This window comes from Rhinolophus hipposideros (genome assembly GCF_964194185.1).
Source record: "Rhinolophus hipposideros genome assembly, chromosome: 13".
NCBI classification, from domain to species: domain Eukaryota; kingdom Metazoa; phylum Chordata; class Mammalia; order Chiroptera; family Rhinolophidae; genus Rhinolophus; species Rhinolophus hipposideros.
Window position 1 is genome coordinate 13,818,669 of NC_138059.1, and position 17,308 is coordinate 13,835,976.

Here is a 17,308-nt window from a genome sequence, read left to right on the forward strand (position 1 = left end):
GCTAGTTGCAGGGGGCGCAGCCCACCATCCCTTGCGGGACTGCGGGGTGAGGAGTTGAACCAGCAATCTTGTGGTTGAGAGCCCACTGGCACATCTGGGAATCGAACCGGCAACCTTCGAAGTTAGGAGCATGGAGCTCCAACTGTCTGAGCCACCGGGCTGGCCCCAACCTAGGTTATATTCTTAGGGTACACTAAACCCAAAATGCATGATGGGTAAACAAACAACAACTCGAATTATTTCTTGATGTCATTAGAGTCTAGGGGAGGAATTCCTGATTGGTGGCTGGCTCCTCCTATATGGCAGTTCAAGGACCAAGCTCCCTCTAATTGTGGGCTGTGCAATCCCCTAGGACCTTGTTGATCTGAGCATCAAGGCTACGGAAGTCAAAGAGATTGCAGGAGGCCCACTCTACTCTCCCTTTTTAACGTCTCTATTGAAACTTTTGGTGGTCCCAAGGCTGGACCACTACGGCCACATCAACTAGTCTGTGCTCCAAAGGCAAGAAAACAATTGGTGAGCAGCTACACTAAAGTATGATTCAGATTTACTCAGGACCACTTCAGGGTCTGACCCCAGGGATGAGAAGGTGAATGTTGCCTCTTGGAGCTGCTCAACCGGATGGCCAAGTAACAACCAAGATCATACTAGGTGCTATGTGGACATTCAATTTGAAGCCTTAATGTGGAGTAGGACAATATAGATGGCATATCCAGCAAGAGATTTTGCAGAGATAATTGCTTAGCCAACGTTTCCATTGAAAATAGATTTAGTTAGCTTTCAAAAACTAGTTGAATTAAAGAAAAAGATTAAGTATTCATTATCTGTAAACGTGACAAAGATCCTGAAGTTGCTGTGAATGATTGAAGATGGGGACACTGCATTTGTACCAATTATATCCCTTATTATAGTTCAGTCTTAGAAGAGGAGGAAAATAAGCTTTAGGGGGAAAAACAAAACCGTGATCATTGTCATTGATAATGAAAAAATATACAATTGAACCCTTGAATAATTCAAGGATTGGGCTACCCACTCAGAAATCCCAGTATAATTTAAGTTGACCCTCCACATTCAAGGGTAGAAATCCATGTATAAGTGGACCCACACACAATTCAAACCTGTGTTGTTCAAGGATCAAGTATATGTCTGGCCTAGAGCTCCTAAGGTCTTTGGAATTTCCTAAGTGAGGAGAGCCATGGAGGTGTCTTCACCTAAGGATGAGGGAAGACTGGTTGCCAGTGGAGCCAACCATGTGATTGGAGGATTGAAACTTCCAGTCCCACCCCTAGACCTTTTGGGAGAGGAGAGGGGTTGGAGATTGAGTTCAGTTGCCAATGACCAGTGATTTAATCAGTCATGCATATGTAATGGAGCCTCTATAAGAACCCTGAAGGAGAGTGTTTGGAGAGCATCTAGGTTGGTGATCTGGAGAGAGTAGCAAACTCAGAGTAGGGAAGCTCTGCACCCTTCCCTACACATTGCTCTATGAATCTTTGGCTGTTCCTGGGTTATATCCTTTTATAATAAACCAGTAATGTAAGTAAATGAGTTGCCTGAGTTATGTGACCTGCTTCAGCGAATTAACTGGACCCAAGGAGGGACCTTGGGAAGCTCTGATTTATAGTCAGAAGTACAGGTGACAATCTGAGCTTGACACTGGCATCTGAAGGTGGGGGGCGGAGGTTGGAGCTGCCTTGTGGTACTGAACCCTTAACCTGTGGAATCTGACACTGTCAGGTAGATAGCGTCAGAACTGAGTTAAATTGTAGGACACATAGCTGGTGTCCAGAGACTTGTTTATTGTATGTGTGGGAAACCTCCTCCCCCACACACATTGGAATTGGGTCCAGAAACCCCAAAAGAAAACTGAAAAGAAAGGTCTACCAGACACCTCCTTTTCTTTTTTTTTCTTTTTTACACTTAATGTTGGAGATGCTTTTATGGTCCTCCTAAAGTCCAGTTGTTCAAAACCTTAATCAGGAGATACAAAAAATGTAGTGGGGAGTACAAAATTGGCTGAGTAAGAGCTGACACGTGTTTCAGGTTTAATGGTACAGCTTTTAAAAGGATGGGAAACTTACCTATTGAAGTTAAGCATGAAGCTACTTTATGACATCTTTGTGCAAACATTTATTGTGTGCTTACTGTGTTCCAGTAAGGTTCCTGCTCCCCAGGACCTAACCATCTGGTGTTAGTGATGGTGGATGGAGGGGACGGCCCTCTCAACAGAATACTGCAATTCAGAATTGCAGGGGCTTTGATAGATGACTGTAGGATATCCAGGCACCACGCCTTTTCATGTCAACAGAGACTTTGGAAATAATCGAGTCTAAACTCCCTCAGTTAACAGATTAAAACAATGGAGGCCCAGAGAGGTAACCTCTAAAGCTTACGCAGCTAATTGACGCAAGAGCTGGTACTAGAATCCAGGTGTCCTGATCTCCAACTACAGCTGGCTGCATGGAGAAAGGGTGTGAGCTGAGGGATTTGCATTGGAGATGAGATGAAATTACATACGAGCAAAATCTCCTGTGGATGTTTTCCTGGTCGGTATTGGGGGTGAGGAGACAACATGGTGTAGGAAGAAAGGTTGCCTTGATCACTAGGGGAGTTCGGATCTACACCTCCCTAGCTCTGACGACATCCGTAGACCTCCTGGCAGCTCCTGCTCCAATATAGTTCCCACGATACCATGTGTATAACAAGTGTGGGACAAGAGTCGTTCACCAACGTTTTGTCTGCTTGTATTACAGATGCATTGTGAGAGGTTTCTATGTATCCTGAGAATAATTGGAACCACACTCTTTGGAGTCTCTCTCCTCCTGGGAATCACAGCTGCTTATATTGTTGGCTACCAGTTTATCCAAACCGATAACTACTATTTCTCTTTTGGACTGTATGGTGCCTTTTTAGCATCACACCTCATCATCCAAAGCCTATTTGCCTTTTTGGAGCACCGAAAAATGAAAAAATCCCTGGAAACCCCCATCAAATTGAACAAATCTGTTGCTCTTTGCATTGCTGCATATCAGGAAGATCCCGACTACTTACGGAAATGTTTGCAATCTGTGAAAAGGCTCACCTACCCTGGGATTAAAGTTGTCATGGTCATAGATGGGAACTCGGAAGATGACCTGTACATGATGGACATTTTCAGTGAAGTCATGGGCAGGGACAAATCAGCCACTTATATCTGGAAGAACAACTTTCACGAGAAGGGTCCCGGTGAGACAGAAGAATCACATAAAGAAAGCTCACAACATGTCACCCAGTTGGTCCTGTCCAACAAAAGTATTTGCATCATGCAGAAATGGGGTGGAAAGAGAGAAGTCATGTACACGGCCTTCAGAGCACTGGGACGAAGTGTGGATTATGTACAGGTAGGTTTCCGAATTGCTGCCAGGGCAAACATACATTTAAATAAAGCAGCTTTTGTATCTCTCCAGTCATACGCTTATACCCCATCCGTGTCACTTCTGAACACAGTACTCCTTTCAGTTCATTTGAAAACAGCATGACTGTTGAAAAGCACATTTTGAAAGAGAGGGGAAAAAATCTTGTAAAACTGTTAAGACTATCTATGAAAATGCTGAACTTGTGCAGTGTTATTGGTGGGAAATCAAGACTATTTTGAACAGGAGACCCTTCCTTCTTTTCTCTCCCCTTCCCTTCCCTTCTCTGCCCCCTTGGTTCTGCCAAGTCAAATCCAACGTCATTTTCCACACTCTTAAAATCTCGAACCTTGTAAGAAAATAGTGTCTGCCAAGCAGAAGGGTCTTGAGAAAATCTGCAGCAGGCCCAAGGGAAGGCTATAAAATGTTTTTCATGGAGACCCAGCAAAATGGGGGTGATGAGAACAATTTTGATTGAAAAGGGTAAGGAATTCAAAACTGAGACAGAGAAAGAAAAGGAAGGAAAATGAAAAAGGGAGACAGAAAGAAACCTTCCCAGAGTAAAACCCAAAGTAATGTTTATTTCACTCCCCAAACAGCATTACCTCACCCACTGCAACTTGACCTTTGAAAGCGTTTGTGATGGTGTTTGCTTGCATGAAAATTAGACAGGCTGGTCTCATTAATTTCCTGACTGCTCATTCTAGGGTTTCTTTCTCCTCTCCTAGTTCTTATTGAAACTTTCTTCTTTAGGATGTTAGTAGGGTCCCTGTGAGTTTTCAAGGTGTAAACAATTTTCTCAAAATACTCCTACTTTAGTTAGATTTTGGCCATAGGGAAGGGAGAAATGTGTCTGGTTAAAAAAAAAAAAAAAAGAAAACAAAAAAGTTCACTAGGACACTTGTGCCTTTCTCTTAAAAGTGCAATCCTACTTTTCAGAAGCCCCATCCTATACCTTGGGGACTATATTGCTGCACAGTCATGCCCAGTGGGTCTGTCTGTAATGGGATGACAACGGGCGCTGGCTTTAGAGTCAGTTGACTGAGGTTCTAATCCAGATATTATTACTCGCTGAATGACTGAGCAGGACCTCCTCCAATCTCACAAGGGGTTTGAGGTAACAATTTCAAAAAATGTTAAGTGCACGACAGTTACCAAGGTAGCAAAAGTGGTTAATGATGGTATTGTCCGTATTATGAAAACATTTGCTGTTTATTTTACTCAAAAATTTTTGTCCAGGTTCATCATGACCACAGAGCTCATTTTGGTTCATCTAAAGAGTTTTGAGGCAATTCTTCAATTGATACCAATCTGCATATTTACTGATCTCTGTTTTAGGGAATTTCTAGAGTTTCAACCCCAAGTTTCTCCTAATTTCTACAACATTCAAAATTAAGGTAGTTTCAGTTAACTTAGGACATTTTTACCTATGAATATAGTGCCACTTCAGGCCCAGAGGAAGGATGAAATGACCCATGTAAAGGAAGGGATGACTGGGGAACTCACAGAAAGGATTTGAAGAAGGAAGTTCTGGGCCTAAAATGAGAAACCATCTGTTTTGATTTTTTTGCTTTTAATTCCAGTTAAAACAATTGCTGCATTTGTCATTTCTCATCAAGACAGTGATTTTGTGGGTGTTCTTTTTTTTTTTAATCTGCTCCTCCCAAACCCCCTTTTCTCATCATTCTTGTTTTGAATTTTGTTTGTATCCTTGACAACTTGACATTGTGCCTGTCCAGGAAAAAATAATACAAAATATAAAATACTGGAGTAGGCTTTCTGCTGGAGCCCTAATTAGGCTGGAGAGCTTTCCTTTCCTCAGGCTGAAGCCTCTGGATAGACTGATGGGAGCAGCAGCTGGTAACCCCCCTGGGACTCTCAGTCTATTCCAAGTGCTCAAACAAGGGTGAAAAATCTTGTGGCATTCTGTAACCAGAATGTAATTCCACCCTGCCATCCCTCATCAAATTCCTCAACATTTAACAATATGTGCCCTATACAAATGGAAATGTTGTGAGGTTCAAACTAATACACTATCTAACATTCTGACTGACCCAGGGTCTGAGGGTTTCAGAGAAGAAGCCACAGAAAGACAAAAGAGAGACCGGTGGAAGATGTTGGCCACTCAGCATTACAAGCGATCGAGAGACCGAACTTGGAGCTCAGGTTGATTAGAAAAGGAAGGAAGCAAAGTTCAGGTGCTAATACACAAGAGGAAATGGGGGCTATAGGAAGAAATTGACCATCTGGTCACATATTTGCTAACCTGGCTGGAAAACACTGCTTCACTGTGCAGAGAAATGGCCAAAATGATTGGTTTCCAGTTGCAGCTGGGTCTTTGGCACCGTTTAGCACTCTTTTTACTTGATCCTAAATAGATGTCTTACTTATTGCTCTCATGACCTATTATTTCATACCTTCACCACTCTTCCAGCTCCCTACCCAAACTCCTCCCTGCTTAACTACTAACAGATGACCTTGCCTCTTATGAAAGAGAAAATCAAAAGTACTGGTTCTGAATGCCATCAAGATCTTTACTTGCTCCTTCTTACAGCGTCAAGGATTCCCAACCTCACGTCCTATCTCCAAGTCAACCTTTCTACAGACCCTCCTGGGAATTTGGGTTGCCTCCCTCTGGTCTCTTCCAGAACAAAGCTTTACATCAATTACTACCTCTCCCCCGATCTCTTTCCTTTCATTTCTGCTTCTCTCTGACTACTCCCTTAGCTTTAAAGTCCTTCAAATAATTAAAACTCACATGGGATATGGGGAGAAGCTTTAGTCTAGGAGAAAACCAGTGAGTGTGGTAGCAAATTCATCTATGATGCTCGTGGCTGCTTTTGGAGATGGAGGAGCTAGGAAAACAGAGGAAAAACAATAAAATGAGAAAAGAAGTTGAAGGAAGTGAGAAATAAAGAGCATGAGGAAGATTTTCTTAGTTTTGAATCAAAGTATTTTCTGGGCAAACTTGCTTTTTATTTCACAGAACAGATCCAGAGCTGTCTGGGTATGGCTTAATTAAGGTAGGGCATAAGTCTTATTTGTTTTTTTTTTACCTTTGAAACAGTATTTATAATAGCATTTTATTAACTATAGAAAAGCACAATGAGCTAAATTAAAATGAGCTGCATCACAGACATGACCCACAGATTATCAAATTTAATACTCTCCAATGTATACATGTCTATTTTTCCCGTATTTTTAAAACAATTTTTGGGATTATATTATATTGACATTGTTGTGGGTTTTTTTGTACTTAACAATATCGGAAGACTTTAAGTATCCTTTGATGTCTAGGTTATATAATTGCTTTATTCATATCTCTTATCACCAAACATGGATAATAAGTGGCCAACATAAGTGGTCACCATTCTGTGCCACAAAGGAAAAACTAATACCCCTGATGTGTACATTAGGGATTTTGCAGGTAGAAAATACACAGTAAGTATGAACATTTTCTAAAGGGAAGAAGGCAATTTTATTATTAATGTTAATTTAATCTGGCAGCATCCTAGGTACCCAAGATTCTTTGAGCAGCAGAAAAGACTAAATCATTCATAATAAGAGTTGATCCTTGTTATTCACGGATTCTGGATTTGCAAATTACGCTCTTACTAAAATGGATTTGTAACCCCCAAATCAATACTTGCAAATGCTTTTATGATCATTTATAGACATGCAGCGTGGCAAAAACTTGGGTTCAGTCTAGGTGCATGTTCCTAGCTGAGGTCAAACAAGACCATGCTGGGCCTTCTTGTTTCTGCTTTTATACTGTCATCAAATAACTCCATCGTCTATGTAGTATTATATTTTTCACATTTTGGTGATGTATCTGTTTAACATGGCTCCAAGTGTAGCAGTACAAGAAGGCTGTGATTGACTATGGAGAAAATGTTAGAGCTTTGTTTAGGCATGAGTTACAGTGCTGTTAGCCACGAGTTCGATGTCAATCTCACACACACACACACACACACACACACACGCGCGCGCGCGCACATACACAGTGTATAATTATATATATATATATATACACTATATATTGTATATTTAATATACTATATAGACATATATAGTGTATTAAAACAGAAACAAATAAAACAAGGTTAGGTATTGATCAGCTGATCAAATTGTTGTGACCCAAGGCTCGGAGGAACCTAACCCTGTATTTCTGCTAGAAAAAAATTTTTTGCTATTTGCTAATTCAGTGTTCACAGAAACTTTGTAGAACATAACTACTGAGAGTAATGAGAGTCCACTGTATGCAATATTTGATTGGCTCCTGTTCTATATAGGAAGCCTAAGCAATGGGAAATATTCTGAGCACCAATGTTGCGAGTGTCTCTTTGTATCCTTCATTTTAGAGGATAAGATTAAGGGCACATTGAAATAGAAATGGGGAAATACGAATTCTAGACGGAACTCTGTTGTTTACTTGCTATAGAATGAATGCTCTCTGAGATCGCTCCCAGCTCAGGACTCTAATTCAGGACTCTAACATTTTAGTTTCTTTCTGGTAACATACTGTGTTTCCCTGAAAATAAGACCTAGCTGGACCTAGCCGGACCAGCTTTAATGCGTCTTATGGAGCAAAAATTAATATAAGACCGGGTCTTATATTATGTAAGACCCGGTCTTATATTATGTAAGACCCGGTCTTATAGTAAAATAAGACGGGGCCTTATATTATAGTAAAATAAGACCAGGTCTTATATTAATTTTTGCTCCAGAAGACACATTAGAGCTGATTGTCGGGTTGGTCTTATTTTCAGGGAAACACAGTAGTCTAATTATTGTAGATCGTTTCAGACACATTTGGATTTGTTCATTGTGATAAGAGATTCTCTATAGGTAATCAATTCCCATGTTCTTTTAGAGATTCTAGTGGGTCATCTATTTGTAGTAAGGGTCATCATCCATTATGTATATGTTTACTTAGGGAGCACAAAAAGGTAAAGATTATTACCTAAGACTAATGGTGTACTTCTACAGTCCCTTGTAACTTACAAGGTACTTTATAGGCTTTGTCCCATCCAGTACCATGATGATGGTAAGTGGCTTGTTCAAGGTCATGGAACTAGTGAGATGTAAGACTCAAGACTTAATTGAGGCCTCTTGATTCTGATGGTATTACTTCTTATCATACACAAATCTTGGCTAAAGAAAAACATCTAATTTATTAATATTTTATACTTTTTATGCAGTTACTATTTTATAACATGGAAATGGAGATAACCTTTAAAACAATCTATTAGAATTACAATTGGGGCCTAGAATATATTAATCACAACTTTTTTTAAATTTACTTTTTATTATTTTACTTTTTTTGTTTTAATTTTAGGAAAGAGATCCCTGCTCCTGCAACCAATTATTTTAGTCCCAAGGTTGGCAAACTTTGCTTGTGAAAGGCTTGGTAGTAAATATTAGGCTTTGCAGGCCATGCGGTCTCTGTTGCAAATTCATCAACTTTGCTGTTTTAGTGTGAAAGTAGATAATAGGAAAAGGAATGGGCATGCCTGAGTTCCGATACAACTTTATTTATGAAGACTGAAATTTGAATTTCATATTTTTCATGTGTTACAAAATAGTCTTTTGATGGTCAACTATTTAAAAAGGTAGAAACCATGTTCAGCCCAGAGGCCATATCAAAACAGGTGGCAGGCTGGACTTAGCCTACAGAACTAAGTTTGCCACTCACTGTTCTTGATAGGAAAGGAGAAGCACTGAACTCTTGGCTAGGATAGTGAAGGAGGAAGAGCCATGGTCTGACAGACTTTCGTTGATGATTTGTTGTTAAGAATGAGGTGGCTGGTTCCTCCCAATAAGATATTTTTGCCTTTACATTTTCCACTAATTTTAGTCAAAATTTGGTGACTTTGCTTCACTTCAGAATCTCCTAGTGAGAAATCTTAGGACTGGTGATCATGTGGTTTAAGCATATTCCAGGGACAACATTCAGTGTGGACAGAAAAACGTTTTGATTTGTTCTCTAACTGCTTCTGGTGTGCAAATCATGTCCTGTAGTTTCTCTCCATGTGAGGTTAAGCTCTGTGTGAACTGGTGGATATTTCCCCACAGCTTCTTAGCCTAGAGCTAAATAATCAACCAGCATTCATGACATTACATATTTGTTATTAATTGGTGAGGAGACAATTAAACATCTTGCTCCTACTATACTGATTTTATGAGGAGCTAAAGTTACTCTCTTTGCACACTAAAATGTAAATACTATTAGGTTCGCGAACGTACATGCTTTTACATACTTTCAAAGATTCTGGCTTTCTACTTGGCATATTCAATCACCAAATAACATCCAGAAGTTGAACTTCATAAAGCTCTTTAAATCCACTGTAACAAACCCCTTCCCAAGACATTTCTCAGAGCTTTCTCTTCTGACAGTTAAACTCCCTATGCAAACAGTCTCTCTCAGAGAACTTCTGGTACTTTGCTGTCGGAAACTGGGGAGGGACAGGGCTAATTTAAATATGCGGAACCTCAGAAGTTTGGTTCAAGTTCAGTCATTTGTAAGGGGCAGTTCCCTTGGTCTGCTTATGCTCACTAGCAGGCGGGGTTATTTGAACATTAATTCTAGATTGCCCCCTTCCTGTTGTTTTTAGACTTATTTTAGCTTTCTGGTTTTACCTTTCCCAGCTTGAGTCAACAGAAGTGGGTGTGGCCATGAACTCAGGATGTTGGATTCTAAAGGTGGACTGAACTTCTGTCTTTACTTTCTCTACCCTCCTCACAACCCTGCCTGCTCTGTAGCCACATTCAAACCAGTGATAGACAAGACATGGCAGAAGCAAAACATCGCTTTGGAGGAATTTCTTTAGGCTTCTGAGGCTTGAGATGCTTAGGTAGAAATCCAAGTATTAGTAAAATCCTATTTTCTACTCTGAAAAACTAATGCCTAGCTGCTGTCATTTTTTTTTCTTTCCTTAAAAGAGACTATGCTGGACCAAAATAGAATGCTGAAAAATAAGAATAAGTAAATAAACAAATACATTAGTACATGGGTTTTTATTTAGAAAATGGCTGCTTCTAAATAAGTTAAATAAAATAAAGAATTCCTAAGTTAACCCTAAAATTGCTATAGTTAAATCCAGAGAGGCGATTTCATTTTTTATAATTGGATACCCCATATACTCCAATAATGTATTTAAACTGCTGGTTTCACAAACATATATACACAACAAAATGTATACACATTTTAAGAAAGGAAAAACCTGTATTAAAATTATAATACTCAATATATACCAATAGCAAAAGATGAATGCAAGTCATGTGTATACATTTCTTGGGCACCCCCGGTATATGCACTTTTAAACAGTATCATGAATTTATTATTATTATTCTCAAATTTTTCTTATCTGTATTACCCCACTATAGAAAGATCTAAATGTCTTATTTTATTTTTTTTATTAGTTTCACATGTACAAAACAACCTAGTGATTAGACATTTATATACCTCACAAAATGATAACCCCAATAAATCTATTACCCATCTGGCATATAGTTATTACAATGTTATTGACTATATTTCCCCATATTGTACTTTATATCTCTGTGACTATTTTTTTAAAATTATAGTTGACATTCAATATTATTTTGTATTAGTTTCAGGTGTCCATATAAATATGTTTTTCCAGAAAAAATAGCTATTAGTAAAATTTAGACGGGCACATTTTTAAAAATACTGAGATTCCCTAGCTAATTATGTGAAGGACTCATATATATCTGTATCCCTTTCAACTCTGAGAGTTTATTTTACAAATTATTTTCTTCGTTTTTTGTTTTCATTTAAAACTGGTGTGTGAAATCCCTATTTCTATAAAGCAGTTGAGAACTGTAAAGATAATTCCTTTTGATATAAATACATAGCATAAATCTTGATTAAATCCATCCAGTATAGCCAGAGTTGATGGTAAAATAATGAGAATTGCAGATAACACCTCCGTCGCTGCCAATCATGTCATTTCTTGTTTCCATGGGGATGTTAAACTGGTTCATTGCATGTCAACTTTGAACACTTTATATCTACTAGGTCCTGGCTGCATTCCCCAGGAAAGAATACTATGTCGTATTAGTATCAATCAGGGAGAGAGAGGAAGCAGTACTTTTCCTACTGCTGATTTCTCTGATCATGTGGAAGAACCCCCATCCACAAGTATAATTCACCTGTGGGAAAGGTAGTAGCCTTTCCCAGTTGTCTCACTTCTCCCTAAGAGAAGTGACTTAAACTGATCGGCGAGTATGGAAGGAGTAAGGGGTAGCCCAGCTCCTGCTTCCTCCTTCCTTCTGGGAGTGGGCTACCAGGTGCAAGCATCTGTCATACCTTCTGCAGGAAGAGGTTGGCCCCTTTGGATGCTATTGGGAATAGATAACTATCTAATACTGGGGAACATAATTATGAAGCCCTCTACTCTACAGAAATAAGCTCTATTCTCCACATCAGCTTTATGAGTATACAGGTGAGATTTTGGTTTCTCATCTCCTTTATTCTATCGCATTTTCCAGTTGGTTCAGAAATCAGCCTGCAAAGACAAGGTCTGATTATAACTTTGCCCCATTGGGCCTCCAGTAGAAATGCCTGTCGCTGGTTCGTGTGTACAGACTAATCTGAATAATTTTCTTGAAGTCTTAGTTGATTTGGTTTCATAATTGCTTTTTTTGATTCATATAAGCATTGTACCCTTAGCATTTCTAGAACAGCTTAAGATAATGTATATCTGCTTTTATATTCAAAGGGCTAGATGAAACAATGCTCTAGAACAAAAACATGATCTGAGGGTTCTGCTAGTTCCCTTTTTGATGCAATGTCATCTGCCAAGGTCATATGGACATCTCACTTCAGAATTATATAGCCAGCTGTAGGAGAATTTTCTGTCTTTTATTCATCATATTAAAATGGGAGGGGGGAATAACTTTTCAATAAACCTCCCTTTTAATACAGTAATAACAGTTTTTTCTATCATTATTCAGACCTGAAGAACAAGTTGCCTAAAAGCCTTATTTAAGCCAATTGAAAAAATAAAAATCTAGGGGTGACCAAACCAAGATGTTTTCCAAATCCTAGAAAACTGGGATGTTATTGCAACATGAGACTTTTCATTGCCCAAATTGGAACATCCATGGCAAACTGGGACAAGCTGGTCACCCTATAAGACATACCTAGTGTATACCTTCCAGCAATGTCATGAATTTAAATAATGAGCTTCTGTAAACAAGCACTTTGTATTGGCCGTGATATATAACAAACTCTGTCGTCCCTGTGATACTTCTTCTTGAGGCCTTGTGACAATAAGGCTGAAGGCATAATGTGCATGCCCAATTTTGATTGTATAGAGCACACTCACAGTTCTTCCATTCCTTTAACTCATTTTCTACTTTCTTTGCAGGTTTGTGATTCAGACACCATGCTTGACCCAGCCTCATCTGTGGAGATGGTAAAAGTTTTAGAAGAGGACCCCATGGTTGGAGGTGTCGGTGGAGATGTCCAGGTGCCTATGGCTTCACATTTTTCCTGAGTCACTTTTAGTAACAGTCATACTCATTGACTAGATGAACATATATTTACTACCCACAAAACGCTGTGCCAGGAATCATTTTTGGTGCTAGAGATACATAAGAATGTGCTTTGGACTCACTTTATTGCCTCTTCTGTCAAATTGAAATAATTTAGTATTTCTTTGCTTATCCTGGGATATAACCCATGTCTGTAGTGCCTGATAAGTTACATATAACATACTGTAAATGTGTAATGATTTCCACCAGATCTTCTTGAGCCAGGACTTCATGTTCTGGAAGAATCTGATGTTGGAGTTCATTTAGTTGCAAATGAACTAAATTATGGCAGGAAATGAATTCTGTATCTTATACATTTAAAAGCTGATAGATATGTGGTTGATTAAAAATACAAGTTGGAAAACAAAAGGAACAGAAACTGCAACTCAAATTGGTACTAATAAGAAAGGCAGAGAAGTAATGACTTAATAAGTGGGTTTTCCAATTATTATTTACTTCTCATTAATTATTACTTATTTCCCATTATTTGCTATCAATGGAGAAACAATTAGTGAAGCACAGATTAATGAAGGCAATTTGCAATTTGTGGAATGGGAAACTGAATATGTAAAAATATGTCAATAATAAATTGAGTCCTTTGCTACTGTGAGATCACATTTTAGCCAAAGGTGAAAAGCACATTGAAATTTTACTTTAAAGTTTAGGTGTTGTGTTGCTGTATGATGCATTTTGTATATGCATGATGATAGTGAAGGCAAAGAAAAGACACGGGCCTTAAAACCTTCAGATCTTAGATGGTAGAAAAGAGTGTCTGGGGAGAAGAATTTAGGGATTGAAAACTAAAGCCTAATTAAAAAAAACACACAACAAAAACCACCTCAGTATTATAATAAGAACAAGAACAAAAAGCATAGCAAGAAGAAGTCAGAGAGCAATGAAATAGAAAAAAATGTCGGAGTCCCAACACATATACACAACTTATCAAATTAATCTAGTAATATAGATTCAGAGAAAATAAAATATAATCATGTCTACAAGAAGAAGGGAGCCAAAACAATAGGTCAAAATAACAAACCTCTAGATAGTAAGTAACTTCACAACAGTACAGATTTTGTTGGTATTTTAAGCTAAGGTTTATCTTTTATTTACTTATTTTTCTCTTTTTGCAGATTTTAAACAAGTATGATTCCTGGATCTCCTTCCTCAGCAGTGTGAGATACTGGATGGCTTTTAACATAGAAAGGGCCTGTCAGTCTTATTTTGGTTGTGTCCAGTGCATCAGTGGGCCTCTGGGAATGTACAGAAACTCCTTGCTGCATGAATTTGTGGAAGACTGGTACAATCAGGAGTTTATGGGCAGCCAATGCAGTTTTGGGGACGACCGGCATCTAACGAACCGAGTGCTGAGTCTGGGCTATGCAACAAAATACACGGCTCGATCCAAGTGCCTTACAGAAACGCCTGTAGAATATCTCAGGTGGTTAAACCAACAGACCCGTTGGAGCAAGTCGTACTTCCGAGAGTGGCTGTACAATGCCATGTGGTTTCATAAACATCACTTGTGGATGACCTACGAAGCAGTTATCACTGGATTCTTCCCTTTCTTTCTCATTGCCACAGTAATCCAGCTCTTCTACCGGGGCAAAATTTGGAATATCCTCCTCTTCTTGTTAACTGTCCAGTTAGTAGGTCTCATAAAATCATCCTTTGCCAGCTGCCTTAGAGGAAATATCGTCATGGTCTTCATGTCCCTCTACTCAGTGTTGTACATGTCAAGTTTACTTCCCGCCAAGATGTTTGCAATTGCAACGATAAACAAAGCTGGGTGGGGCACATCTGGAAGGAAAACTATTGTTGTTAATTTCATAGGACTCATTCCAGTATCGGTTTGGTTTACAATCCTCCTGGGTGGTGTGATTTTCACCATTTATAAGGAATCTAAAAAGCCATTCTCAGAATCCAAGCAGACAGTTCTAATTGTTGGAACGTTGCTCTATGTATGCTATTGGGTCATGCTTTTGACTCTGTATGTGGTTCTCATCAGTAAATGTGGCAGGCGGAAGAAGGGACAACAGTACGACATGGTGCTTGATGTATGATCTTACATTGTTTGACATTTGCAATCACACATGCAGACACAAAACCTGAGTTCCTCTAGGGACTGTCCAATATTGTGGCATCAGATAATGCCACCAAAGGAGACATATCACTGCTGCTGGGACTTGAACAAAGACATTTGTTTTGATTCTGCCAAAGTAAAGTGATACACCAACAAGAAGAAACTCACATTTGACTTGTTATTTCTATGAAAATGGGAAGAATTCTTTGTTTATGCACTTTTTCCTTACTGTACATCTGCCTAACAGTGTTTTGCCCTATATACCTCACTAGCCATGCTTTATGTGGGTTATCATGGAAGAAAAGGATTTTGGAAACTCAAGGAAAAGTTCTTACAACATATACAACCTAACTTATGGACTGTGTTGATAGCTAATTTTTTTTTTTAAAGGATTTTCTGTTTAACTCTACCAAATGAAATGCCAAAGGAAATTTTAAAGGCCGTTGGCTGTGCTGTATTTTTATATAATTGTACTGTGTTTTAAAATTTTGTATGCCAATTTTTAAAACAAATTCTGCATATTCTATATTTTACTTCTCTGCCAAAAGACACCTGTTCTTCCTCCTTTTAAAAATAAAATAGGTTCTAAAAAAATTCAAACTTATAAAAAAACCTACCCAAAATGTGAAGCTTGGTTGACTGATGTTCATGATAGAAAGAATAAACTGTTTTTCTCTTTCTCTACCTTTTAAAATCGAATAGTTTATTTCTGTGAAAAAGTATTTAAACGTTCAATATTTTAACTTTTTTTCATTCTTTTAGAAAAGGCCAATATACCTGTCACACTTTGGGAGTAAAAATACATACTTATATGTACAAAAAAACACAAATCATTGAAAATCAAGGCCAAAGGGGTAGAAAAGTGCAATTTTTTCATAAGATTAATAAAAGGGAATGCTAGTCCTCAAAAGAAAACACTGGGCATCCAGCACTGGACATAACATACTTATCAAAGATGAATAATCGATGGAGATTCTGGCAGTGTTTTCCCAGGCTGAGTGAAAATGGAAAGTGGAAAAAATTATCTGTATAATTTGGACAAATACAATGTAGTTCATCATTTTTTCTGTGGCCTGAATTCACCAGATCCTGTCTATATATTTAACATTTCATACCTGTCTTTTTTTTTTCAGTTTGCCAGTTCACTTTACATGTTAGGATGAGGTTTCCATGTTTGAGTTGGATAAATTATAATAAATATAAAGCATTTAGATTCAAAATAGCAGATTCACGTTCTATCCTTTTACTTTCTAGGGAGGATTTATTTTTTTCTGAATTATACAGATAATTTCTTCATCTCTTCTGTTCTTGGCCTACGTAGATAATGTTTACATAGCAGAAATGATATCAAGGTTTAGTAAGTGTATCAAGAATTGGCACATAAAAAAAAAAAAGATGAACCAGGTACCTGTAGTCCAGCTAAGCTTGCTTCTCCAGAGCCTTGGTTATCCAGTTTGACCTTTGACATGACCCATCTTGTCTTGTAGCTGGTGCCATACAGACCTGTGTTAAAAACAATCGAACACATGAGTAGTTGCAGAAAAAGTATTGTGATGAAGCAGAGTCATGCAGAGAAGGGTTGGACTCTGTTTCCTGCCTTTCTGCTTCTTTTCCATGCAGACCTCTATGTTCCATCTATCCTGCCTAAGAAAAAGCTGCACATTCTACCTTCGGAATACAAAAAGGTACATAACATTCTGCGACTTGCTGATTGGAGAGCTTGTGGGAAACAAACACCATGCCAATAAATGAGACTAAAACTTGAGTTTGCCTTTTTAACTATTTATGTTCTAAGTTAAGCTTTGATAACATTCAAATGTCAAATTCGCTCATTCTTATAAAAGATTGAATTAATTGCCTGTATTTATTTTAGCAATTATTCAATGTATTTCCAGTATAGGATGTAGAGTATAATTAATTTTTTTTTGTAAATAAAATATTTTTGATAAGATGATTGTGTTTTTTTTCTAAGGGAAGGGGGGAATTTCAAACAAAACAAAAACTTTTGTTTTCCTTATATGGACTTAAGTATAGGATATATAGAAAAAACAACACATGGTTGGTCAAAAATAACAAGTAATTTAATTTCACTAAGAAGGTAGAAATCCTCAAAATTGGTGTGGTTGGGGAATCTAGAAACTGGAGACTAGCCTTAACACAATCTCTGTCTCTAATCTGATTCTACTTTTCCTTAAAAGCAGCTAAATTTAGACAAAGTTTGTTTTGTTACAGTCATTTATCATAGCTGGAAAGATTCACAGATTTTCAGAAAAAT

The 17,308-nt window shown here is 38.2% G+C and overlaps 1 protein-coding gene across 1 annotated transcript; it reads left to right on the forward strand.

Annotated features, from left to right (window-relative positions):
* Positions 1-2,753: 2,753 nt before the first annotated feature.
* HAS2 (hyaluronan synthase 2) lies at positions 2,754-16,974 on the forward strand (the record flags this gene model as incomplete). The annotated part of the gene is made up of 3 exons (XM_081070230.1): positions 2,754-3,380; positions 12,788-12,889; positions 14,084-16,974. 3 exons carry the CDS (start codon positions 2,754-2,756, stop codon positions 15,011-15,013), a joined length of 1,659 nt encoding a protein of 552 aa, XP_080926356.1. The 3' UTR covers positions 15,014-16,974.
* Positions 16,975-17,308: the final 334 nt, after the last annotated feature.